The 26,478-nt window shown below is 49.5% G+C and overlaps 1 protein-coding gene across 1 annotated transcript; it reads left to right on the top strand.

Annotated features, from left to right (window-relative positions):
• The first annotated feature begins 717 nt into the window (after positions 1 to 717).
• LOC119440935 (histone-lysine N-methyltransferase PRDM7-like) lies at positions 718 to 26,478 on the top strand. The gene is made up of 6 exons (XM_049661073.1): positions 718 to 808; positions 12,948 to 13,024; positions 20,788 to 20,979; positions 21,214 to 21,448; positions 22,421 to 22,514; positions 26,346 to 26,478. Exons 1-6 carry the CDS (start codon positions 718 to 720, stop codon positions 26,476 to 26,478), a joined length of 822 nt encoding a protein of 273 aa, XP_049517030.1.

Genomic DNA, 26,478 nt, shown 5'->3' with positions numbered 1-26,478 from the left:
CAACTGTCCATATATCACACGTGCCTACAGCCGGAAAAAAAAGTCAGGCCTACTACTAGTCGCAGAACACGTGCGTACAGCCGTTAAACACAAAACACTTGGAGAGAGCGAGAAAAAAAAAACAGTCCGAACACCCACGTGCGCACAGCCGGAGGAAAAAAAAAGTCAGGCTTGACATTTGCCGCAGAACACGTGCTTACAGCGGTTAAAATCACAACACTTGGAGAAAAACAGTCCGATCAGTCCGAACACAACACGTTGGCACAGCCACGGCCTCTCGATCGAGCGGCCGTGGCACAGCCGTGGCGCTGGGGAAGAAGAGCCAGGCGATAAAGCACCGAGAACGAGAGTAGTCGCTTGGCGCCGTTGCTAGGAGTGACATCACAGCGTCCCGCAGGCGTGTAAGTCAATAGCGTGGCTCTGCGGTTGCCATGCATATACCTACTGGATATTCCAAATATGCCGCCCGGTCCGCCCGCCTTTACCCAATTACCTGACAAGCTAAACCTCTCTAAAGTCAAAATGAGGTAAGATGGCGTCCCACGCCATATGCCTTGTGTGCGAGGGAAAGCAGGAGAGGGCGCGTCGAGAAAAACGGTGAGATGATGCGCGCCGTCATCCCGCCTGCCCAACGCTGGATGTCACGTGAGCGAACGTGTAGGGCAGAAGTCGAACACGTGGTCACGTGATAAAGCTCGTGGTGGGGAAGGGGGCGGCATGCGACACATGTCTCCTCTAGGCCTGACGTGGCTCCGCATGGCTGTCCACGCGGCTGAGCGCATCGTGACCAACGCGCCCTATCTAGGAGGTAATCAGCTTCAGGTGCATAACACTGCTATACCATAGGTGGCCGGTCGCTTCATGTGCGCTGTCTTCCCGGGAGCATATGCCCGGGAGCAATAGGCCCCGTTAAAAGTTGGAGGTCGCACAGTCACAAGTTTTGCAGACGCATTGAAGCGAGAGAAAGCACGAATTGTTCGCTCCCCGCTGCTGGTTCTCTTCATTATGCCAGCGTTGTCACAACGAGTGTTCGGGGTCCTCGAGTGAGATCTGTTAATGCTTGCTTCTGCGTGCTTAATTGGCATCGTGTGTTATAATTTAATAGGTAAGCGATCGTTTACTGTAGTTTACGCGGCTAATAAGACTACGAACATTACTATAGTCGTGTAATACATTGATATGGCTATCAACGCTTCGCCTTTCGGATGAAACTGCGACTTTATTTAATTAATTACTTGCAATGATGCATGTCCCATTGGCGGAGGCAAGTGGAGGAAAGAAAAAAATGTGTAGAATATGCAAGGATTTAAGCACACATATTTAATGAGAATCCGACAAGTGCATCAGACATATGCAATGCAATGAACTCGCGAATAAATGATACGTTCTGTGGATTACCGCATGTTGGACTATACAATACAGATTGCTGCATAGTGATCTATACGCCCACGTGTGACGTGCGCACAGGCCCGGCGCATTACCAACACACATGCGCCTGCAGCAACCGCATTTCCAACCAGAGCTGTATTTCTCGGACGTCACCGTAATTCACGCTGGGCTGTTGCAAGAGCACGTGAGGGCACATGATGCAGGATATTCCTTCTTCGCCAGATCGCAACATTACGAAAAGAAGCTGCTGCTACAAATTGTATACATGTAAACGGTGGAAAGGTGTATACAGAACCTGGTGCCGAGCTCGCGCTCTCGTTCGGATATGCAGAGAGCATCCCTATTATGGCGAAAGCCTTAAATGGCTCATGGGTCGAAAAATACGACACCCGGCGTTATGGCACCTAAATTCAATGGCACCGAAATTCATGGTGCTAACATGCACATGGTGCCATCAAAAAAGGTCGTGGGTTAGGGTGCCTTATTGAACTTATATAATAGAGTTAAGGGGCTCGAACCCACGACTGTCAACATTTTGGTAGCGCGCAGTGCCACATCGATGTTTATTCCGTGAATACGAATCTGAGACGCTGGTGTTCTGTAGCAAAGATATGCGATATACAACCTTTGTCCGTAATGTTCCGAGACTGAGTCCATTAAAAAATACGTTTAACATTGAAATCATTTGCAGTACCCCTTCGAAATAGTCTCCCTTGCAGTCTATATACACAGCTTCCAACGCTTCTTGAGATCTTGGAAACAGTTGGAAAACGCTGCTTTTGGCAGGGCTGTCAGTTCCTTTGTCGTGGCGTCTTGAATGGCCTCCACGCTCTCCATCCAGCGACCTTTTAGGGCTCCCTTCACACGAGGAAACAGGAAAAATCACATGGGGAGAGGTCAGGCGAGTATGGCGGATGGGGAAGTACAGTAATGCTGTGCTTGGCGAAAAATTTTGTCACGCTGAGAGCAATGTGCGGCCTTGCGTTATCGTGTAGATGGCTCTTTTGTCCAGATGCCCATAAGTCAGGGCGACGGTGTCACAGTGCATCACGCATGTGTTGGAGCACGCGGATATAAAACTCCTGATTCACCGTCTGCCCTTGTGGGACGTACGAACTCGTGGTGTATGACACCTCTAGCATCGAAAAAAACTATCAGCATCGTCTTTGTTTTGGTCTTCTGTCGCCGCACCTTTCTCGACGCCGGAGAGCTTGTGGACCACCATTCGGCGCTCTGCCTCTTTGTTTGAGGATCGTATTGAAAACACCATGTTTCGTCTTCAGCAATAATACTGTCGACGAATGCAGCATCCTTCTCTGCCTCGGAGAGAAAATCAGCGCTCACTGATGCCCGCGTGTCCTTCTAGTCCTGTATGAGGGAGTGCGGCCCAAGTCTGGCATTCAGCTTTAGTTTCCCCAAGTTCGCACGCAAAATTTGTTGGCATTTTATAGAGAAAAATTTGTTGGAAAAATTTGTTGGCATTTTATAGTTTAACATTCAAGGGCTCGAGTATAGTGCGTGCATAAGAACCACTTGTGGCGTATGAAAACGGGGCCAATAGACATTAAAAAAAGTCACAGGCCTGCGCGGCACACGCAGCGCAGTCACAGCGTAAGCTGGTTGAGCGGCGCAAGAGTAGCTCCAATTTTGGCACCACCCACAACAAGGTCTTCGCGGCAAAGTGTCTTCGCCTTGATTTTGACGAGAACGATCTGAACTGTCCGCCGGCGTTGACGGCGAGCTACGACTTGTAATGCTCTCTGCACAGCAGTCTGCTGAGCCCGATGATGCGTGGTTGTAGCCGCGCACGTAGCTCGACAATTCGCTTCTTCAGCAGCGGTTCGTACCTTGCGAGGAGACGCCATAACGTGTACCAAAGAGGTACCCAGAATACCTGGCGCACATCTAACATCGGGATAGCGTTGATTGCGCGCCTCGTCTGAATCACATCGCGTCTAAATCGCATCTCGTCGCACGCGGCGGTTGCAGGCACGTTAACTAGATGGCGCCACCATACTGGCGGAGGCTCGGGTCGTCTGCGCCTGCGCGCCGGCCTATAGGGCGCGTATAAAGGGAATTTTTCTTCTGCCTGATAGCAAGCGCTTGCGTGGCTCAGTGGTAAAGTATCCGACTCCCACGCAGCGGGCTTGGGTTTGATCCCGGCGGAGAGCGGGTACTTCTTTTCGTATTTCTGGCAATATCTATAGCGGTTACGGAGCAGCGGTGGCATCATCGCGACCAGAAACGGCTATTGGAATGAGCCCATAACAGCTTACGCTGTAAAAATCAAGTGCGCTGACTAATAAACACTGTCTGGTGTCTTCTAAAATGTGATCCATGCAGTCGTAGAAAGGTTTGGACTGTTAATATAGTCGAAAGCTATCCACTAGCGAAGGCACTCGCGCTTCCAGTAGCTTTCCCACATTGGTATCGTTCGATACCAATGTGGGGAGGCCAAGGCGAAGGCGGAACGAATGCCGTTCTATTAGAACAAAGGGACGAATTTTGTAAGTGGTACCGGCTTCCAGAGAAGAGAACACACCCAAATTCTAATATTGGCCTTACATGCATGCTGCATCTCATTAGTAGCGTGTCTCTTCGCATTCCCGACCGATTATTGCTCAGCTGTCGTAATATTCCAAGAGCACGGCCCCCTTTTGCAGCAACATGATCAATATGCGGTAGCCAATTGAGTTCGCTGTCATAAATCAACCCAAGGTACTTAGTTTGTTCAATTTGAGGGATGAATTCATTCTAGTCACAAAGAGATAGATACACTGGACTCCTTATCGGAAAGACCAGTACAGCACTCTTGTTAACGTTGAGAGATAGGTGAATTCCTTCGAGCCATTGTTCAAGTGTGGTAACGTAACCTTGCAATAATCTGTAAAAGCACTGAATGTCGTCTGCAGAGGCAAAAAATGCACTATCATCTGCATAGACGTGTATGTTTACGTCAGCATGACAAGGAATATTACTAAGTAATACACTGAAAAACAGGGGTGACAAAACGGCCGCTTGAGGCAAACCCCGGGTCTGTCTAAATCTTCTAGAAGTGAAACCATTCCAAACAAAGAAGAATTCTCTCCCCCTCAAGAACTCGACTGCCCATCTTATAAAGTATTCGGGAAGATCTAGTGCCTTCATTCTCTCCAACAAAAATGTCACAGTTTCGCCCTAAGGGCGAAGCAATGAATGCGATAGCAACACAGCAATGTCATACGAAGTAAGGTGAGCGGCTTTGGTAGCAACAACACGCAGAACTGTTGTCGACGCCATCGGCGTTTTGCGCGCGTTAGCTCAAAATGCGTGCGGCGTTGGTGACTGTTGCTGGAGCCTCTGATATAAATAGGCACTTGGTGCCGCAGCTAAACGTCGCCTCCCTTCCCTCCCCCTCCCCCACGGCCTCTCGCGCGTCCGAAGAAGGCGCGTTTGCTCTACATATATGGTGATTGTAAAGGAGAAAAGAGACGCCTACTTCTGCAGCCCTTAAGCGAGCACGGCGCAGAACGCGCGTTTGTTCTCCGCCGTGCGTTCACTCCCCGTGAAAGACGCGCCCCTCGCGCCCTTTCACTCGCACATACAGCGTTCGGCGCGCGGCGACGATTTCATCTCCAAATGACGTCATACGGAACCTCACGGCGACGGCGACGGCGACGGCGACGCCGACGGCGACGGCGACGCCGACGGCAGAAATCTGCTTTTGAGTGTCCATATAATTGCTATCGCAATAATATGAAATGGTCGACACTGTCATCAGTAGAGACCGGATGTTAGGCAAATGCCTTTTTTGTTCCTTGCGCTCCTATCACCTCACTTTGATATATGAGCATGAATTAGAGGTTAAGAAGGGCTTTTATAGTGTTTTTATAGTTCCTATAAACGCCTATTTTGGCGTTTCTGCCTAAATGCCTATAAATGCCTATTTTCAATATCGGCGCCTATATGAACGCTATTTAGCCTCAAGTTTCGCTTTCGAGTGCACGTAGAGACCGTTATTCATGTTACCGGGCAACATTGACTGTTCGGAACTCTATGGGGTTCAATATAGTCATCTAGTTCAACCAACTCCCGGAAAACAACTGCTAGCAGCATTGAAATGGGACGCGCCGGCCAGCATACACCGCCGCGCTGACATTGCGCGAGCGGTTGGCGAATGCGAAACCGCAGAGAGCCGCCAAGGGAAAGGAGAGTGAAGAGCAAAAGAAGAAAGACAAATGTTATGTTCAGGCGGCTTTTGCTTTGTTTGTAATTTAGTTTTTAAGGTGTTCACCGCCGTCGGGCGTTCCTTCTCAGCGTATGAGATCATTCTCAGTGCCAAGAGGCAAAATTTTGAATCCAAAAATCTGGAGATTGTGATAGTTTGATATTGTTTCCACAATGTTCACAGTGATTCTTAGGCTATTCCGCGTGCTCTCCAAACAGATTTCTTCAAACATGTGCACTTCAAATGGGCGGAAGTGTATTTGGCAGTGTTGGGACATCTTGCCTGTACAATTCATATAATGTCATTGTATATGAGAAAATTGCCAAGAGTTGTAGCTAACAGTCCTCATGTAAGAACATGCTAATTTCATAATAAATCGTAGTCTCTCTTCTATTTCTTATTTGTCTGTTTTTGTTGTGTCTTAATTTAATTGCATCAGGCAGACATAAAGTATCTCTTTTTTTAATCAGTATTCCCAGCTTTCAAGTATTCTTTTTCACGCATGTTTCACTATATATGGCGCTCGAGTACAGTGGCCATTGAACAAGAATATGAGTAGTGTGCTTATCGAATTAAATCAATTGAGCGTCAATAGTTCAGCAGTTCTATGGGACAATTGCAGGGCTATGTTCAACTGTTGGCGCTTTTGTGCCATCGTAGGCAATAACATTTCCTGTTTTCCTATCGTAAATATAGACCGCGCACGTCTTCGTATGAAATTATTTGCATTTATGTAAAAGTTTATTGTGTCTATATTTTCGACGTTGGAGGCCTAAAACGTTGTTTGGCCTGCCTATTTTTGGCTCCTAAAACGCTCTTTTTAATGCCTAAATATCCGGCCTCTAGTCATCAGCGTTGGCGACACCTAGCATGACCAGCGCAGCACATTGCCTGTGATGCCGTGCCAGATGAATTCGGCTCTCTATGTCTGCGTGCGCACACCAACAAGCCTGGTCTAAAACCAATTTGGAAAGGGCTCAGCAGTTCTCTGGTGTTCATGAACTTCATGATTGGGACGTGTAATATTCTTTCGATTTGCTTAACAAGGTTTGACGTTAATGAAATAGTCCGAATATTGTCCGGTGTATATCCGCTACCTTGATTTTTGAGCAAAAATATTACTCTCGCGAGTTTCCGCTTAAATGGTATCCAAGTCCTATCTACAGAATGATTAATAAGAACCAATAAGTCATCAGGATACTCCTTATACAACATTTTATCATTACGGTGGTCACCCCATCCGGACCTGGGGTAGCAGCGGGGAAACTTACAACCAGTGAGGCCAATTCCGGTAATGACACTTCCTAGAAATCGTCCACAGAGCCAAGCAATAAAGGCTGACAAGGGAGGTAAGATGAAAAGCGTCTCTCAAGCCCTTCGCCAATGTGTTCCAAGAACTCAGTAATTTCACTCGGCGTGAGAACAAGTAAGTCAGAATTAATTGATGGTTGAATCATCTTCCGTGGTCTCAGAAAGCGGAACAATGCCCCACTGTTGCGTGTTTGGAAGAAGAAATCAAAATGCCTGATGTTATGATCGCCCTTCGCTTTAGAAATTGTACGTTAAAAGGCGGCCGCTATGCATTTGTAATCGTTCCATTTTGTCGCTCGCTGGTTGTGTAGAAGCTTTTTCCACGCAGCTTTTCTCCGCCTATATAACTGGAGGTCTGTTGTGGAGGACGAGGGGGAGAACAGTAGGTATTTTGTTGGCGTCCACTGGAGCACGTTCCAGAAGAGGAAAGCGTCCCAGCAGTCGATGAATACATGTTCGATTGACTCGGGCTGCCTGCACAACCGGCAGTCTATACCTATTGGCGCGAACAATCCGTTGTCCGCCATTCGAGTTTTCACAGGCAACGTCTCAGTATGTAGCTTAAAAAATGTTTTGACTATATCGATTCAATTATACACGCATTACCATCGACTGCACTCATCATGGGATGGTTTCTGCCATAGAAAATATTTTTGAGAACACACACATAACACACACACGCACGCGCGCGCGCGCGCGTTGTGTCTGTCTCTTTCACGCCCGCGAGTGTGTTTTGTTGCAATATCAATTATGGACACTCCAAGCGGATTTGTGCCGTCCGCGTCGTCATCACCGTCGCCGTGAGGTTCCGTATAGAGTCCAATGGCGATGAAATCGTCGCCGCGCGCCGTATGCTGTATGTGCGAGCGAAAGTGCATGAGGGACGCGCGCTTTCACGGGGAGCGAACGCACGGCGGAGAGCAAACGCGACTTCCGTCGCCTCAAGGCCGGGGGGAGGGGGGCGGGAGTGAGGGGAGGCGACATTTAGCTGTGGCACAAAATGCGTATTTATATAAAAATGTTGCGAGGTGAGAAGGTGGTAAACACTTCCGACACTGCTCGACGAGCGTCCCGTTAAGATCTCGTCGAAACCCTCCGAGTCGCCGCCAGAGGCACCGGCAACAGTCACCAACGCCGCGCGCGTTCGGTGCGAACGTGGGCAAAACGCCTACGGCGTCGACAACAATTCTGCGCGTTGCTGGTGCTGCTGTATGTCCAAGCTTATATAGCTGATAAAACTACTATTTTTGCTCTGTATAGCTCTCTACTAATTTGCTATCGCAATTGATGCATAGCCTCTCGGGTGAAACTGCGAAATTTTTTTTAACAGCGAAGCTGTTTCAGCCGGCCGTAAGTTGTGCCGCGAGCCGCAAAACCTCGCCGAGCTATGACGTCACGGCGTTGACTAGCAACATCCTCGGGGAGCGGCGTGTGCTTCGCCCCCTCTCCGTGCCGTGCACATGTTGCGTTGACATGGGACATTAAGGAGAGGGATGGAGAGCATACGCGCGGCACGCACAGTGCTCGGGAGAGGGAAAAAGAAAATGAGAGCGAGAGAGAAAAAAAAATTGTAGCAGCACCAACGAGGCAACGCGCAGAGTTGCTGGCAACGCCACCCGCGTTTCCCCGATTCCCCGCGTTCGCGCCGAACGCACGCGGTCTACGTGATTGCAGCAGGCGCCTCTGGCGGTGGCTGGGCAGGTTTCGACCAGCCACGCCCCGGCAAGTGTGAGAGCGAGAGAGAGAAAAAAAATTGTCACAGTTTCACCCGAAAGGCGAAGCACCAATTGCGATAGCAAATTAGTAGAGAGCTATACGGAGTAAGGATAGTAGTTTTATCAGCTGTATAAACTTGGACATGCAGCAGCACCAGCAACGCGCAGAACTGTTGTCGACGCCGTCGGCGTTTTGCCCGCGTTCGCACCGAACGCGCGTGGCGTTTTTATATCAATACGTATTTGGTGCCGCAGCTAAACGTCGCCTCCCCCCCCGTCCCCCCACAGCCTTTCGCGCGACGGAAAAGTTGCGTTTGCTCTGTATATATGGAAAGGAGGTAAGAGACGCTTAGTTCTGCAGCCCTTCAGGGAGCACGGCGCAGAACGCGCGTTTGCTCTGCGACGTGCGTTCCCTCCCCGTGAAAGCGCGCGTCCCTCACGCCCTTTCACTCGCAGATACAGCGTCCGGAGTGCGGCGACGATTGCATCGCCGTTGACGTCATACGGAACCTCACTGCGACGACGACGGTGACGCCGACGGCTGAAATCTGCTTTGGAGTGTCCATATAACTGCTATCGCAATAAAATGAATTGTAGCAGCACCAACGAGGCAACGCGCAGAGCTGCTGCCGAAGTCGCCCGCGTTTCCCCTATTCCCCGTGTTCGCGCCGAACGCGCGCGGTGGTGGTGGTGGTGAAAACATTTATTTTGCAATATGCTTGGACCAGCCCGTAAGGGACTGGTCCTTACAAATACTGGGTGGAGGTCCCTAGTTCGGGACCCCAGTGGCGGTAGCCGCCGCCCGGGCGCGCCCAACTAAGGCTTCTTGGGCCTGTAAGTCGTGGCAGCCGAGCAGGATCGCCTCCCAGTCTTCCCGGGTTGGGTTGGGGATGGGGGGATGGCCGGGTTGGAGGGGCAGGCCCACACCATGTGATAGGTGTCTGAAGACACCGCACTAAAGTGTGGGCAGTTGCCACTAAAGGAGGGATCAAAATGTTTTAGAACTGCCGGGCACAGCAAAGTGTTGGTTAGAAGGCGGAGAAAGAGCCGCTCATCCTCTTTCCTAAGGCCTTTACATGGGCGGGGGTAAAGGCGATGACTATCTTGAAAGTAGATTGTAATATCTTTAAAGGTATAGGCCGGATTAAAATCGGGTTCCTGATCGGGTGGGGAGGAGAAAACAGCCCGGTGAGAGAGCGCGCGGGCGGCTGCGTCTGCTGCCTCGTTTCCTGCTAACCCCTGATGAGCAGGGCACCATATAAGGTAACGGTGTGCGGGGTCCGTATCCCGTATGCAATTTTTGTAAATATGATAGGCCAGAGATGGGGTCCAGCCTTGTTCGACGTTCCGACAGGCCCCTCGCGAGTCGGTGATTATGTATTTCGAATCGGAATGTGAGGCCGCGAGAGCGATGGCGACTTCTTCCGCGTGTGTTGCATTGCGGGCTCTAAAGGTGAGGCCGTTAACTGTGTTGCTGTTGTGAACTACCGCCGCCGTGTACCATCCCCCGTGGTGAGGACCGGATGCATCCACGTAGTAGACACCTATTTTGTTGCCATAATGTCGGGCTAGAGCCTCCGCGCGCGCCAGGCGCCGGCCATTATGATCTTCATGTGACATGTTATTTGGAACAGGTCGCACGTGGAGGGCGCGTCTCCACAGTTCTGGGATGCGAAACCTATCATCCATGGGAATGGTGTGTTGGATATGGAGTCGAGCAAGAAGGTGGCGACCTGACTCCGTTTGCGACAGGCATGTGTATTGGTTTGTGAGGTGCGCTTCCCGGAGCTCCCGGAAAGTGTGCACCACCCCAAGGGCCATAAGACGGCTGTTGGACGTGGTGACGGGGAGGTCCAGGGCACGCTTAACAATTTTGCGGAGGATGACCTCAAGGGCCTCCTCCTCTTGTTTCCGTAGGTGAAGGTAAGGAGTCGAATAGAGAATTCGACTGGTCACGAAGGCGTTTGCCAGCCGCAAGGCATCCTTACTTCATAACCCCCCACGTTTGTTGGAAACCCGGTGGACCATGCGGCCCACCTGGTCCACCACCTTACGGAGTTTGGCCAATGTAGTATCTGGCCGTCTGTGTCTGTGGATGTAGAGTCCGAGTACCCGGATCTCTTCAGCTTCGTGTATGGGACCACTGTCAAGAGACAGAGAGATTTTGGTTGTGCACTTCGGCGAGGGTCGCAGGTGCACAAATTCTGATTTTTTAGGGGAACATTGAAGACCGCAGCGGCGAGCGTAGTGGTCTACTATCGTCGCCGCTGTTTGCAGGCTGGTTTGAATGTCCGCTATGCTGCCCTGCGTGGCCCACAGGGTGATGTCATCGGCGTACAGGGCGTGCTGTACGCCGGCGACACCACCCAGCTGGGCCAGCAGGTGCATCATGGCCAGATTGTAAAGTAGTGGGGAAAGTACCGCGCCCTGGGGGGTTCCCCGCGTACCGAGTAGATAAGGACCGTGCTCTCTGTCTTGAATGCGGAAGTAGGAATGTCGATCCGTGAGAAATTGGCGTATGTATCGGAATGTGTTGAGGCCACAGTCGGTCTGATTTAGGTGAGTGAGTATGATCTCATGTGTTACGTTGTCGAATGCCCCCTTAAGATCCAAGGCGAGTACTGCTCGGTCATTAGAGGGGCATTCGAGGGGTCAAGGACTTCCCGATTGAGTTGCAGGAGGACATCCTGCGCGGATCTGTGTGGGCGAAATCCGAACATGGTGTCCGCAAACACATTTGTGTGTTCAAGATATGCAGATAGCCGGTCCCGCACCATTGTCTCCATTAGTTTGCCCACACAGGAGGTGAGAGAGATGGGGCGGAGGTTATCTGTGTCAATTGGTTTGCCTGCTTTAGGAATAAAGGTTACGAGAGCCGTTTTCCAGTCTATTGGCAGGGGGGTGTCCCCGCGCCAAATTGCATTGACGCGCGCGGTGTACGTGACTGCAGCAGGCGCATCTGGCGGTGGCTCGGCAGGTTTCGACCAGCCACGCCCCGGCAAGTCTGGAGGCGCAGCTTGGCCATGACGTCACCGGGGAGATAAAGCGCGGAGCCGCCGCGATGGCGGCACAACTTTCGTTGACTCTGTGGCGAGTACATGTAGCTTTGACATGGGACGACCAAAGAAGATCGGGACACCCGAAGAAGCCGCTCATCTCGAAGCGCGTCCCGCGGCCAAGCGAGAATCTGCGCGTCGGCGACGAGCCTATTCGGAATACCGTGCCTAGCAGCACTTAGCATTTCCTAGCAAAACTAAGCCAAACCTAGAAAAACCTGGAAGAAGCTACGTCGGATCACCAGCTCCGCTGTTCACTCCAGCTTTGCACCACTAGTGCAAGCTGGCCACGTTTTTTTTCTTTTTTTTGCATGCAGCTCAGTGGCAGAATTACAGACACACACGTCATTTCTGAACTTGCAGTTTTCTTCAGCTTACCTTTATTTACTCACTCAAACTAAATGCGCGAGACATTTTAAATCTGCAACAAAGAGGAGAGTTGCTCTATACAGGCTTAGAAATTTCTCGTTGCACCGCCAACTGCAACTGTGAACTTCAGGCGAACGTTAAATATAAATTAGCCAAGTTTGAATACATACGGGCGTAAGTGCACTTCCTTTCATGGTCGAAATCTGAGTAGAGGTTGAAAAAAAAAATGCGGAACAGGGTGCGACGGCGCCTTGCATTTCGCGTACCAGCTCATCGAGACGTAACAGATTTTTATAGCGTTTGCTCGACAGTAGTTGTCTACCAATACAGAAAAAAAATTATTGCACTGAATACAAATGTAAGCAAGAAGTGAGTGAGTCTGGCAATTTCTTGGAACTTTCCTGAGAAGAGAGCAGCCATATTAGGAAAATGCACAATGACGTCATCATGACATCATAGGTACCCTGGTTGGGAGCAAAACTTTATAAAAGTGAGTGTTTGGCCTTCATTCTTCAGTCTAAGAACGTATTTTCTTTTCCTGATTGTGGGATTCTGGAGTTTTAACCAATAAGCGATCTGCTAGTTTCAGCCAATTTCTTCTTAACCAATGACAGTGGTGGGCTACGGTCTAAATATGAGTGAACATCCTAACATTCATTCTTTGTGTATAAGGTGCCATGGCAGCCAAGTAGGCAAGCAACGTTATTCGCGACTCGCGCGGACACACACAAGACGTAATATACCACATTTGATCGACGCACCCTTTTGGGCTGTCACGAATGCTTATAAACTGTGCAAGCATTTTGGCAAATATAGAACCATTTAGCCAGCACAAATATATGTCACGATTTCTTAGCTGTAGTTGTAACTCAACAGGGCTGTGAACTCTCCCACTCTCAGTTTATGGTAACTGCAAGATGGACTACCCGGGAGACTGTCCCGTCCATGGACCGCTAACGCAAGTGAAGGACACTCCGGTAAGTGAAGCGCCCTGGTGTTATTATAATCTTGTTACTTATCACGAGAGTTGGGCGCCTGTGTGTTCATACGGGCGGTACAATCTTCCTTGACGCGTGAACCACGGTTGCTGACGAGTTTCCCCGTGAGTTTCAAGGCGAGTGCCAAAGAAAGACGTACACCGACCAAATAAAACTTTTGGCCGGTGTATTTTGGACTATTTTGGTCTAGTTGGTAGGTGGACGTGCTTCTTCGTGGTGTTTCATCCCTACCAGACCGGCTTCCGTCGAACTCTCGATTACAAGAAGAGTGCCGTGCTGGGTATATATGCGCTCGTACCCAGTTTTATACCCGTGGATAGCCGGGGACGCAGCAGCTTTGGTTTTGAACTTACGACTCCCCGTATGGAACAGAGGTCTTTCAACCACGAAGCCACGGCTGCGGTAAAATCACGTAATGTTTGAGGGAGGATACTTCATATATTTTGATGCTTCACTCAACCTGACAACCTGACGCATCATTGTTCCTCTCTCCGTGCTGCTGCGCTGAACTTGTCGGGTGCCTCTATTTCTTTTTTTTTTCAGATTACTTTAGAATTCCTCAAGACTAGAAGAAAGCTCATTATAGCTTTTAAGAGTGCTGAATGTCTATAAAGGCTCTAAGCATATGTGATGAGCCACAGCTCGCGCTGTTGTTTGGTGGAACTGTAACTGCTTTAGTAATGACATGTACTCGAGTTCTTGTATTTTCAAACACAACTCTTGCTCTCTACAAGGAATATCTCATGGTACAACCAGAGTCGTGATGCAGCCTAATATGTTTCCATTGCCACCAAGGCCTTCCCGGCAATGTCGCCGTTCTGAACGGGGTTATGAAGTTGGTGCAAGTGATGTACGATGCGGAATTCCACATACTGCAACGCAGTTTATCAACGGTTGCCCACCGTGGTGGCTTAGCGTCTATGGCGTTTTGCAGCTAAGCACCAGGTCGCGGGATTAAATCCCGGCCGCGCCGGCTCCATTTCGATGGGGGCGAAATGAAAAAACGCCTGTGTCCCGTGCATTGGGGGCCTGTTAGATCTCCAGGTGGTCAAAACTAGTCCGGAGTCCCCCACTACGGCGTGCCTCATAATCAGATCGTGGTTTTGGCACGTAAAACTTCAGAATACAATTCAGTATATCAAAGGTCGACCATTAACACAACCACTGACACCAATCATATGGATGCCCTGCGTTTTACTTTACTGTGACACGATGCTACTAGGAGTGCGGTTTACTCAATCGTACTGATTGTTTTGTACACGTCATCATCCACTTAAGGTGAGCGGCGCGCTTGTAGATTCATCGCAAAATTCCTTTTAGACATGAATACACCTGCGACAATAGGTTAGTGAGGTCTAGGATATCTCTCAATTTGAAGAGAAAGAGTGAAATTAGTCAAGAGGAAACAAGCCAACCTAGACGCAGTAAGGGTAAAAGCAGACCAATTCAGGCTGGTGCTCGCAAACAAATATGCAGCTTTAGAACCGGAAGATGAAGATAACATAGAGGTAATGAATGAAACCATAACTAGGCTGATCTCAGAAGCAGCAATTGAAGTGGGAGATAAGGCACCAAGGCAACCAGTAGGTAAGCTCTCCCAAGAAACAAAGGACCTAACAAAGAAGCGACAAAACATGAAAGTGTCCAACTCAAGAGATCAGATAGAATTCCCTGAACTGTCAAAACTGATCAACAAGAAGGAAGTAAGGGATATTCGAAATTATAACGTGGGAAAGATTGAGGAAGCCATAAAATATGGACGCAGCATGAAATAAGAAGAAAGCTTGGCTTAGGACAAGGCAAGATGTATGCACTGAAAGATAAGCATTGTAATATCATCAGCAAGTTCGATGACATAGTAAAAGCAGCGGAATAATTCTATAGTGACCTGTACAATGCCCAAAACAGCCAAGCTACTTTCATTCGAAATAGTGATGAACCGGATACAGAGGCTCCTTCTATAACTAGCGATGAAGATTGAAGGGCCTTGAAGAACATGACCAGGGGAAAAGCTGCGGGAGAAGATGGACTAACAGCAGATTTAATCAAAGATAGAGGAGATATCATGCTTGAAAAGCTTGCGGCCCTTTATACGCAATGCCTCAGAACTTCAAGTGTACCAGTGAGCTGGAAGAACGCCAACATTGTACTTATCCATAAGAAGGGAGACGTTAAAGAATTGAAGAATTACAGACCCATTAGCTTGCTTTCAGTATTGTATAAAATATTCACCAAGATAATTTCCAATAGAATCAGGTCAACACTTGACTTCAGCCAACCAAGAGAACAGGCTGGCTCCAGGAAGGGATATTCTATGATGGACCATATCCATGTCATCAATCAGGTAATCGAGAAATTTGCGGAGTACAATCAACCTCTTTATATGGCTTTCATATATAATGAAAAGGCATTTGATTCAGTAGAGATACTAGCGGTCATAGAAGCGTTGCGTAATCAAGGAGTACAGAAGCCATACGTGAATATCTTAGCAAATATTATTTATACAAGGATTCCACAGCTACCTTGGTTCTCCACAGGAAAAGTAGAAAGTTACCTATCAAGAAAGGGGTCAGACAAGGACACACAATCTCTCCAATGCTATTCACTGCATGCTTAGTATAAGTATTCAAGCTCTTAGACTGGGAAGGCTTAGGAGTGAGGATCAACGGTGAATATCTCAGCAACCTTCGGTTTGCAGAGGACATTGTCCTATTCAACAACAATGGAGACGAATTATAGCAAATGATTGAGGACCTTAATCGAGAAAGTGTAAGAATTGGTTTCAAGATGAATATGCAGAAGACAAAGATAATGTTCAATAGCCTGGCAAGGAAACAAGAATTCAGGATCGCCAGTCAGCCTCCAGAGTCTGTAAAGAAGTACGTTTATCTTGGTCAATTACTCACAGGGGACCCTGATCATGAGAAAGAAATTTACAGAAGAATAAAATTGGGTTGGAGTGGATATGGTAGGCATTGCCAAATCCTGACTGGGAGCTTACCACTGTCGCTGAAAAGAAAAGTGTACAATCATTGCATTCTACCGGTGCTAACATATGGCGCACAAACTTGGAGGCTAACAAACAAGCTGGAGAACAAGTTAAGGACCGCACAAAGAGCGATGTAACGAAAAATCTTAGGAGTAACATTAAAAGACAGGAAGAGAGCGGTGTGGATCAGAGAACAAACGGGGATAGCGGATATTCTAGTTGACATGAAGCGAAAGAAATAGAGCTGGGCAGGCCATGTAATGCGTAGGATGGATAACTGGTGGACCATTAGGGTTACAGAATGGATACCAAGATAAGGGAAGCGCAGTCGAGGACGGCATAAAACCAGGTGGGATGATGAAGTTATGAAATTTTCAGGCGCAAGTTGGAATAGGCTAGCGCAAGACAGGGGTAATTGGAGATCGCAGGGAGAGGCCTTTGTCCTGCAGTGGACATAAATATAGGCTGATGATGATGATGACACCTGCGACAAGACCATTCCGTTGCATGCATGATCATGACGTTTAGGAGCATGTCGCGTACACTCCTGGACATCACTCCGTAAAACTCACGGGATACAAAGTTTAATGCGAAAGCGTTATACGGCTCATGAGGTGGAAAATCTGGCGTTGGCGTGACCACACGATGGTCCAAAAAGTCTACGAACCCTCGACCATTGGTGGGAGTCGAACCCGCGACCTTTGGGGTTTCTTAAGGCGAAGTTAATTAGGACGCAGGTAATTCAGGTAGAGTTAATTAACGAACTCGAACGCACGACCGTTTGTTGGAGTTGAACCCACGACTTTTGGAGTTCATTTAGGCAAGGTTAATTAAGACACAGTACGTTAAGGTTGAGGTAATTAACAAACTCGAACCCACGACCCCTTTTTCTTGGGGGGGGGGTAGTCGCACCCTCGCCCTTTGGTGGTAGTAGAACCCACGACCTTGCGTCGTGCGCACCTTGTGAGGAACACCATGGGTCACGTGACGTCGCGGCGGTTCTGCTGACGGGGCAGCTCGAGTCATGTGACTTCGCCAGTGGCGTCACTGGACGTCGCAGCGCTTCTGCTGACGTGCCGCGATGTTTTCGGATTCATCCACGTAGGGATAACTAAGTGCCGCTTGAATTTTTTTCTTTTGCTTTCACTGCACCGAATAGGCATTATAATTATGCCTCCTTGAGAGGCAACGTCGTGGTCGTTTGCAGTAACTGTGGAAACGCCTCCCGGCGTACTGTGCACTAGAGCACTGCACGGGCCAATTTTTTCAGCCCGGGCCCGGCCCGGGCCCGTTTTTACGTTGGGGTGCCCGCCCGAGCCCGACCAAAAGTTTTATGGCGAGACCCGAGCCCGGCCCGGGAGCGGAAATAGTCTACGTTACCCGCCAGGCCCGGCCCGCTACCCCTTTACCTTAGGCCCGAGCCCGGCCCGGACGGGCTCGAAACCGGCCTAACCCAGCCCGAGACCGAAAAAGACCACCGAACGGCATTAAAAAAAATAAAATAAAGAAGCGAATGAAAGGAATTTATTCATAAGGCATAAATACATGCCATATGCAATTATGAACACCCCTTGAGCGGTCTGAACGCAAATACCAGCGCGCAAAGTAGTACGAATGTCCCTGCGAGCAGTATCACCAGCAGTTTCCAACGGCGCGACCTTGATGCGGCCCAATCTACTTCTATCGCTGCGCCGCCACAGTATTTTTCCACGTCGGGCGCCTCACTGCAGAGCATGTGCCGCCGCAGGCGCTCGTCCCACTCAACCGTATTCTAGTACACCATAGCCGAAGCGCAGCCACGACCGGTCGTGAGCACAGCGCATGGATGGAGTAAATGGAGAAAGAAAGCTTCTCGTTCCTCCATGATGCAGCGTAATTCGCTGCTGCTAAGCGACCGGTTGAGAACATGCGTGCAATCATGGATGGACGCAGTGCCATATTTCAGCCGCGTGACGAATCTTACCGCTCATCGTTTTACCAATTCGCCTATAAAGAATCAGCGAGTTGCGAACGCGCTTACACCGCGCTGAAATCATTAATTACATTGATTTAGGTAAGGAATACAATGGCATCCTTTGGTTTGAAGCCACTTCGGTCTTTCTGAACTTTTACATTCTGTTCAAACAGCGCAAAATACGACGGAAGAAGAAAAGGGAAGTACACAGGAGTAGCACTGCTAGCTTCCAGTTGCGCCGGGGCAACAGGTTTTTCAAAGTCGAGACGCGCAGGATAACTCGCTGCACGTTACATGCACACCACCAGAAAGTCCGAGGCCGGCCCGGGCCCGCGTCAATATACCCGAGCCCGGCCCGGGCCCAGGTCAACAAGCACATGCCGTGCCCGAGCCCGGCCCGAGCCCGTGGAAAAACTGCACTACCCGGCCCGATACGGCCCACGGGCTGGGCCGGGCCGGGCCCGGGCTTTTGGGTAAGCCCGAGCCCGTGCAGTGCTCTACTGTGCACAATCTCGAAGACAAGGTCGCCTTAGTTGACTTCACATGTGGTTTACGCATCCGGGATCTGGTTATCTTGTAATCACTTCCAGAAGAAAAGAGAGAGAAAAAATGATCCTTCTGTGTGTACATAGCATGGTAGCGAGTTGCAATATCTCTAAAAAATGTCCCAGTTTCGCCCTAAGGGCGAAGCAATGAATGCGATAGCAACACAGCTATGTCATACGAAGTAAGGCGAGCGGCTTTCGTAGCAATATGAGTTGTAGTAAACATGAGCTGATTAAGTAAGCAGGTATGCTGCGGCATAAGTAGACCGACATGAAGAGAGACTCGATGACCACGAGAAGGCGCGTGTCAAACGGTGGTGTTGATGAGAAGCGCTTCCCGTGGGCAGCTCGTGCGAAGGGACACACCTGTAGAGCTGCACTGCCTATCCTGGCAGCATTGCATGTGTAGCGTGCGTTGGAAAATGTGGCCCGACTATTACTAACTGAATGAACAAGCGTGGTGTGAGCGCGCACAAACAAACATGAACAGATCACACTGAAAGACTGCAGACAACGACTGTCAAAACGCTGGCAGCAAGCGCATACGCCGCAGCGGGCGAAGGTACGTGCGGTCTATCACTTCAACGGAAACTGAGTGGCGAATGCACGGCGCATCAAGGTCAGAGCCGTGTGGAGATAAGAGACGGTGCGGGCGAGCGACGAGCGCGGTTGTTGGCAGAGTAGAAATGCCCCCCCCCCCCTCCCCCCGCTCCCTCTGGCGCTGGCTTCCCGCTTCCTTGCTTGCGCGTGGGAGATTGAGTGCGTTCGCTCTCCGTGACAGCGCGGGTCCCCGCACGCTTCCGCTCGGGCATATACGGCACGCGGCGAAGATTTTACTTATAGGGAACCTCACGGCATCGGTGACGGCAGAAATCCGGTTGAAGTGTCCATACAATTGCTATCGCAATAATATAGGACTTAACAAGACCATAACTTCTATAGGGGAGAATCAGTCGTAGAGTAGGTAATGTTAGCGCCAATAGATTCGTGAATAGCTACCTTTCATTTTACCCCTGTAAAGGGTGTACCGCCGAAGATATAAAGATGCTGACGAAAAGCCACCGTACGGCATACCTTTGTAAAATGGGGCAAGTTTGCTTGGAATGAGCGTGGGCTCGGGCGAGGCAATGGTGTCAGGAAGGCGGCTTCGCCGGTACCCACATGAAGCGAGAATTAGTTGCCAAGTAAGTAAAATTAACGGTACGTGTGCATTCAGTGCCAATGTGTTCGAAAATTACCACACTGCACCATAGATTGCCCTATCTCCGGGATCGGCGCACCTGGACTCATAACCAAAAAACATAAACACAAGAAAGGGTCCATCTCGTGCCGACGCAAAGAGAAGCTGGTAGTAATTCTACATCAAATACAATTAGAATAAAGCATGAAATGAGTGAATAATGAACATAAAACTGAGATTATGATATAACCGACCATTCAGTCATCGAATCATACTAACCGCCTTGTACACCCGGCCACAAAAGTTTACGGACCACGGCATCTCAGAAAACCTTCAATTTCCGAGCAGCCTGTACGAGTAGCCAGTAAAACTGTGTACGGCAGTGTTGTTAGCATAATCTAGTCAAGTCCCGAAATGCCAATACCAGGCTGCGTTGTGATGCGGCGGAGATATTCAGATGTTTCTCAGATTTGACGGTCGGTAATATTTTGTGGCCGGGTGCACTTCCAACTTGTCTTCTTTAGCATCGACACTTAGCCTTTTTTTTCTTTGTAACTCCTGACACTGTGTTTTTGTCGAAACAGCTTGACTTCAGTTCACTGGCGAAGTGATATACACAAACATTTGGAGTACTCCTGTTTCAATGACGAAGGGCAAGGGTATCGCAAAAGCTTCTTTTTGTTTTGTCAAGTACGTGTCCTACGGTCCCCTGTGAAGGTCAGGTTTCTGGGAGAACTACATTTTGTTCTCGTCACTGCAGGTCCATTACTAATCATCCCGCGCTCGGCGGGTAACTTTTGTGACTCGACGGTGCGACGTTTAATGCTTTACACGCGGCAAGTCCCTTAATTGTGGAGCTGCACCACTATATCTCGTCGCAAATATGTCGTGAAACAAATAGTTGGAAATTATATCTTAATTCGAGGATATATGGCCGGGATGTGCCGGTTGAATCGGCACTGCGAAGCAGAGCCAACAAAGTCCTGCCAGGAAGCAGCTGTGACCAGACGATAGACTTATTGTATACAGTAAACCCACGACCTAGGAAATATTTCCTATGTATATCTATTGCAGGTTCCTCTGGGTGACCCAAAGCGCGCAAATAATGCCGTGCCCGATGGGTTGTCTGTGCGCCGTTCAACCATCAAAGGCTCCCAGTACGGCCTGTTTACTTTGAAGTGGCTGCCCAAGAGGTTGTGCCTTGGGCCGTACGAGGGCGTCAAGGTGGACAGCAGCGCAGCAAACGGCTACACCTGGCAGGTGCGTGTTATGTGTGATCACGCGTGTCAGCGTGCCGAAACAATCACAGGCACCCGATAGATACTAGTGCAACGAGTGTAATGATACACTACGTATAACTCAACAAGACAGAAGGAAGGGTCTAATACAGTGTCGTGTCTCGTCCCTTTGTGCGGTGTCTTAGGCAGCGCCGTCAGCTGAAAGTTGATCAGTGCCAGATTTAGAGCACTCGTGCGTTGTGGCCTGTTCCCGATCCGCCAGAATGGTCGAGTGTTCCTGGTGGACGGCCGCCCGTTGGACCGTGCCAACTGGATGCGCTACGTTAACTGTGCTCCAAAGCAGAGTCAGCAGAACCTGGCGGCGTTCGTGCGCCAGGGAGCCGTATACTACCGCACGTGCAAAGTGGTGAACGCCGCAGAAGAGCTGTTCGTGTGGTACGGTGACGATTTCGCCAAGCAGCTGGGTCTCATCGGCAACGCAGGGGCACAAGACCAAGGTGCGTAGTCGTTCGTTTGTATACGGGCTGTTTCACGTAACTTGAACCAAACCTTTACAGAAACTTGTTCTTTTTAGGCTAATGAGACCAACGACATTGTGGTCTTATTGGTCATGAGAATTTTTTTCAAAGAGGTTTTTTAAAGGGTTATTTTCAGCTACTTAGCTAAGTTTAAAAAGGCAAGATTTAAAATATGCATTTTAGGGCACAAGCTTAATTGTCAAAGTTTCAGAGAACCTAACATAGCATCCAACGAAGTTGTTTCTAAGACCTCGGGCGGGATAATGCAACGGAAACCTGTGTTGTCCGCGTGTACGTTCCTTGTCTCCGCAAGCTCTCGTCTGCGTTCTAACTTTCCCTCGGTAATCAATATAAATAAATTAGTGTATAAATATAGAATAAATTCTACAGGAAAAACGTTGGCGGTAGTGAAGTTCGAGCCTACGACCCCACGCCACGCCCATGCTCTGAAGCCGAGTGTCTTACCCACTGGGCTAAGCCAGTGCTTCCTAGATAGCAAGCCTGTGTAGTCTGCTTTATGACACCATGCTACTGGACCGAAATTTCCATAGCCAAGACCGGCGTGACGAAAGCGATGATGCCAAAATCGCTGTGGCTTACTCGGGATTGTCCCCATTAGACTCCGTGGCATTCGGGCGAGGTAACATGACGTATCGGATCGAAGTGTACCAGCCTTGTGCTGCCTAGGAGACGTTGGCCAAACGTCTCAACGCGCTCGCTTGCCCGCGAGGAGTTCATAACTCGAAGGACCGCTCAGCGGCTTTCAATTGGACATTAATGCATTCGCACTGACCACTCTTAAGAAGTGCTTATCTGTCCTCGCATTTTTTATCTTCGTAAGAGGACTTTTCTAAAGAAAGAAATGAACAAAAGAAAGATATACATAAATTTCAAAATGTACCTCGGTTATCGTGATTCACAGTGTTTGTTTCTTCGTTTCTCTGTCTTAAGCGGCCGAATTGGACGCCGCTGTACCACGTGAGGTCTTCTCCTGCGCGGAATGCGGCGATCAGTTCACCGTGAAGCAACTGCTGGACAACCACCGGTGACTCAAGCACATGCACATACTCCAAGGAAAGCACCAATGCGCCCACTGCCCTTACTCCAGCAACAGAAGGTGAGCGAAGATGTGGCAGGCACTTGAGATTGCTGGTGTTTCCTGTTGGTTGTTAGTGCGGCTTTTCGCTGGCTGATGAGAAATAATATTCCTTTGTTTGCACTATCGTAAGTTTAGAATGCACAAATGTTATATATGCTTGGGTCAGCTAGGGGCGTAGCCAGGGGGGGGGGGGTTCAACCCCCCCCCCCTACTTACCCACCCTGTGTTCTCGTCGCTTCGCGCTGACATAATTCAAAAACCGGTGCTACTATCACAATTTCATTCCTGGGCGCTTCCGTTTGGGTTGGTTTTACAGCGAATTAAGTCTGCATAATGAAAAAACTGTCACGGTATTTGTCAAGGCTTTGACACTCTGAGGTTTTGGGCGAGAATGTGGCGGCCGCATTCTGAAGCAACAAATGCGCAACAAATGAAGCAACAAATGCGGCAGCCGCATTTTAGATGAAGGTGAAAACGCTCGAGGCCCGTTTACTTAGATTTAGGTGTGCGTTGAAGACCCCAGGTGGTCGAAATCTCCGGTATACATTTCCGCCGCTTCCCTTCAGGTGCCGCGGTTAGGCCGCGCTCGCGCAGGATCTTAGGCTACGTTCACACTTGGTCTCGAAGCTGTCGGAAGCGGCAAAATCTTGCAAAAATCCGCCCGCCTATAGGCGGCAAAACAGGCAGAAGAACAGGCGGCAAGCCAAACCGGTCTCGCACCGATTTTTTCGCCATGGCGAAGCGGACACGCGGCGGAAAGTCGTTCTTCTTGACTGGAAGCTACACTAGCATGTAAACAACCGGTCGTAAAATTGAACGTGGCACCAAAAATGTAGGCTGCAATGCTGATCGACGCGATCAAGAACCACCCCTTGCTCTACGACAAGAGTGGTACTCAAACGTACTGTCAGCAGTACTCGCGATACCGAAGGTCGCGCGACCGGAGGTGCGGCAACGAAGCCTTGGCGTGACCCAACTTCTCGCGCTTTTGCAAAGCCAGGCGAACCCACCACTGCCGTTTCCGAGGTGTCCGCGTCTTCCGTTTATTCATTGTCAATTTCTAGAAAACAAGTAGGTAGAAGTATAAACGCATTTCTTCTTCCACTTCCATGGCAGACAATAGTTAGGCAGATTCCTCGTTGGCGCTCCATAATTCTCCTCGCACGTGTACGGTATGTTGCAGAAGTCGCGGGGTGCTTTTCTCGTCGCGACGATAGATTGGGAGCGTAGGTCTCACGTAGGACGCGCAGGCTTTGGCGAGCCCCAACACAACGGCCAGGCCGGGTTTTAGCTGTTGTGTTCCCGTTGCCCCTTTGGTGTCCTGGAGGCGCCGACAATACGAAATGATGAAATGTTATTACAACTTGTAAATAAAAGCTATTAAAGAAATATTCTCACGCCTAGGCACCAACCTGTGACTCAGTGCTACCGCGCCCGTGTGAGGAGAATTACGGAACGCCAACGAGGAATTTACCGAAGGTCACAGATGACACGCGAAGTTGCGTAAAATGATCACTTTTGATGACGGTACGTGGGTCAATGAATGAACATACCGCTCGAAATAATGCGATAATTAGCGCCACCACGCCGACAAACGTACGCAGACTAGATGGATGTGGATGAAAGCGGCAGCGGCGGCCGCGGTGGTAGCAAAACAAATGTGAGCAACTTGGACAAGCGCGGAAAAGGTTTTCCGGCCGCTTTGGCCTTTCCGCCCGCTTGCCGCTTCCCAAGTGTGAACGTAGCCTTAGGGCCCATTCACACTTGCGACTAGGTGAGGTCGCGCGACCAATTGCGACTGGCGACCAGAAAACAACTCAAGACGAACGATGTTCACACTTACAAATGCGACCGACGAGTCGCTAAACCGAAATGTATCACGATATGCCGTTCACATCTGCTTGAAATGTTATCGCCGCGTAAAATAAGCGTCAGCGTATACGGACGTCCTGTTCCTTCGCATCTGATTGGTTCAGCTGTTCTGCGACTGCGGTCGCGCGACTGAAAAATCGAGCAGTGAGCGACTGGCCCGAAACGGTCGCATTTCGAGAAAAGCGACCATTTGCGACTACTTGGGACTGGTCGCTTCGCGACCAACTTGGTCACGCGACCTCGCCTAGTCGCAAGTGTGAATGGGCCCTTAATCTGCGCGCGAAACGTCTCTTGTTTGCGATTGCGCCCATACGGAAGGCTGGTAATTACTGTTGTGTTCTTGAATCCCAAACCAGCAATTACGGAAGGCTGGTAGTTGCTGTTTTGTTGTGGAATCCGAAACCAGCAATGTACACACGAAGGGGTTGATGACAGCAGTGAAATTCCACCGACTCGCAACAGAATACACGAAACAGACAGCCGACAAGCATGGATTACTGCTGTGCGCAGTACAGCGTAAGTAAACTCTTGTTGCAGGCGCTGACAGTTCTCGTCGGAGTTCACGCGTCCTGAGAAATTGATTATGTGCACTATGCACTGAACGAGACCGGAGTTCATTCCTGCATCACTAGAACACCAATCAGTCGAGATTCTGTGAGGTACAAGGCCGCTTCCTGTTGGCACCGGCGTAAGTGAAGCAGAAATGAGTTGCACGCACTACTTAAAATGCGTACACATGCCATATCTATGCTGTGCGGTGAAATATTCTGTACAATTCTGAATCTGTTGACGTAAAGGCAAATGACGGCTGCACGCTCGCACACAGTGGAAGACACAGCGGCCCATGCAGTTGCCGCAGGAAATGCAACCCTCTCGTATGAGGGAGCAGGGCGACGAAAGCTTCGAAAAAAAAAGCCTTAGGCGTTTTTGCGCGTATTTAGGTTTTCTAGCGCAAAGACGCAGCGAACAAGCTATTGCTATGGGAGTAGGTATAGCCTGGTCACACGTGAATTTTCACGTGTATATCCGTCCTTGACTTGTGAAACGCACTTCGCCCCGACGAGGACGACGCCATCGACGCTTAACGGAAATTAACAATTAATGATGTCTTCTCCGATCGGACGGGTCGTCTCAATGATGCGTTTTCGAATTCTGGTCCATTCATTGGCGCGATGAGAGACCGTTGCTCCAAACGCCCACTGTACCTGTCGTACTTACTGTATTTTACTGAGCTTACTTTACTTGTTACTTAATTTCTTCACAAGCACACGCACACGCGAGGGGGGTGGGGGCGGTCCCATGTCTTTGATATCCATGTATAGAGTCTGCTTAAACTACCGATATTTATTATCGATCACGTGACGCAGAGGAAAGCAGAAGCTTGCCCCCCCCCCACCCTTCCCCCCTCCAGTCGGGCCGGTGACCCCCCCCCCCCCCGAAAAAAATTTCTGGCTACGCCCCTGGCTTGGGTTCTAGCATTCTTCATCAAGTATTCTGGAATTTCAAAGCGTAGGAAGACGCTTACGGATGAAATCAGTGCTCAAGTGTCGGCAACGTGCACAGTCGTTGCAGCCTGCAAGGGAACGAGGTTGGAAACTATGCGCATAGATATTCAACAATGGTGACATTATGGCTTGGACATGAGCACTAGTGCTTCGGAAAGCTACAAGCGATATTCGAGCATGCACAAGCTTTCGGAGCGTTCCATATATCGACAATTTCAATCTTTGATATGACTGCAGTGTCACATCTTTAGTATGAAAACTGGCTCCTTTGCATATTAGTTTAGCCGACGTGACACTTTAACTTCTAATAAAACTCAGAAAACATGTGTGGCAGGATAAGTCTACTGCCAGCATCAAAATGCAGCACTGTTCACTTTCTTTTTCATCCCCGCCTTCGTAGGGGCGATGTCACCAGGCACGGGAGGATACACGCGGGCTACCGGCCATTCGTGTGCCACGTCTGCGACAGGGGCTTCAACCGGCGAGGATATCTCAACAGCCACATGGTGGTCCACACGGGGGAGATGCCGTAA

This window comes from Dermacentor silvarum, chromosome 1 (genome assembly GCF_013339745.2).
Source record: "Dermacentor silvarum isolate Dsil-2018 chromosome 1, BIME_Dsil_1.4, whole genome shotgun sequence".
In the NCBI taxonomy this organism is placed as follows: domain Eukaryota; kingdom Metazoa; phylum Arthropoda; class Arachnida; order Ixodida; family Ixodidae; genus Dermacentor; species Dermacentor silvarum.
The sequence above is the reverse complement of the archived record's forward strand: the minus strand, read 5'-3'. Positions and strand labels throughout refer to the sequence as shown.

Coding starts and splice junctions, on each gene's coding strand:
- LOC119440935 (XM_049661073.1), top strand. CDS start 718: ATGCGACACATGTCTCCTCTAGGCCTGACGTGGCTCCGCATGGCTGTC. Junction 809..12,947: donor CAACGCGCCCTATCTAGGAG/GTAATCAGCTTC, acceptor TCCCACTCTCAG/TTTATGGTAACTGCAAGATG. Junction 13,025..20,787: donor CGCAAGTGAAGGACACTCCG/GTAAGTGAAGCG, acceptor TATCTATTGCAG/GTTCCTCTGGGTGACCCAAA.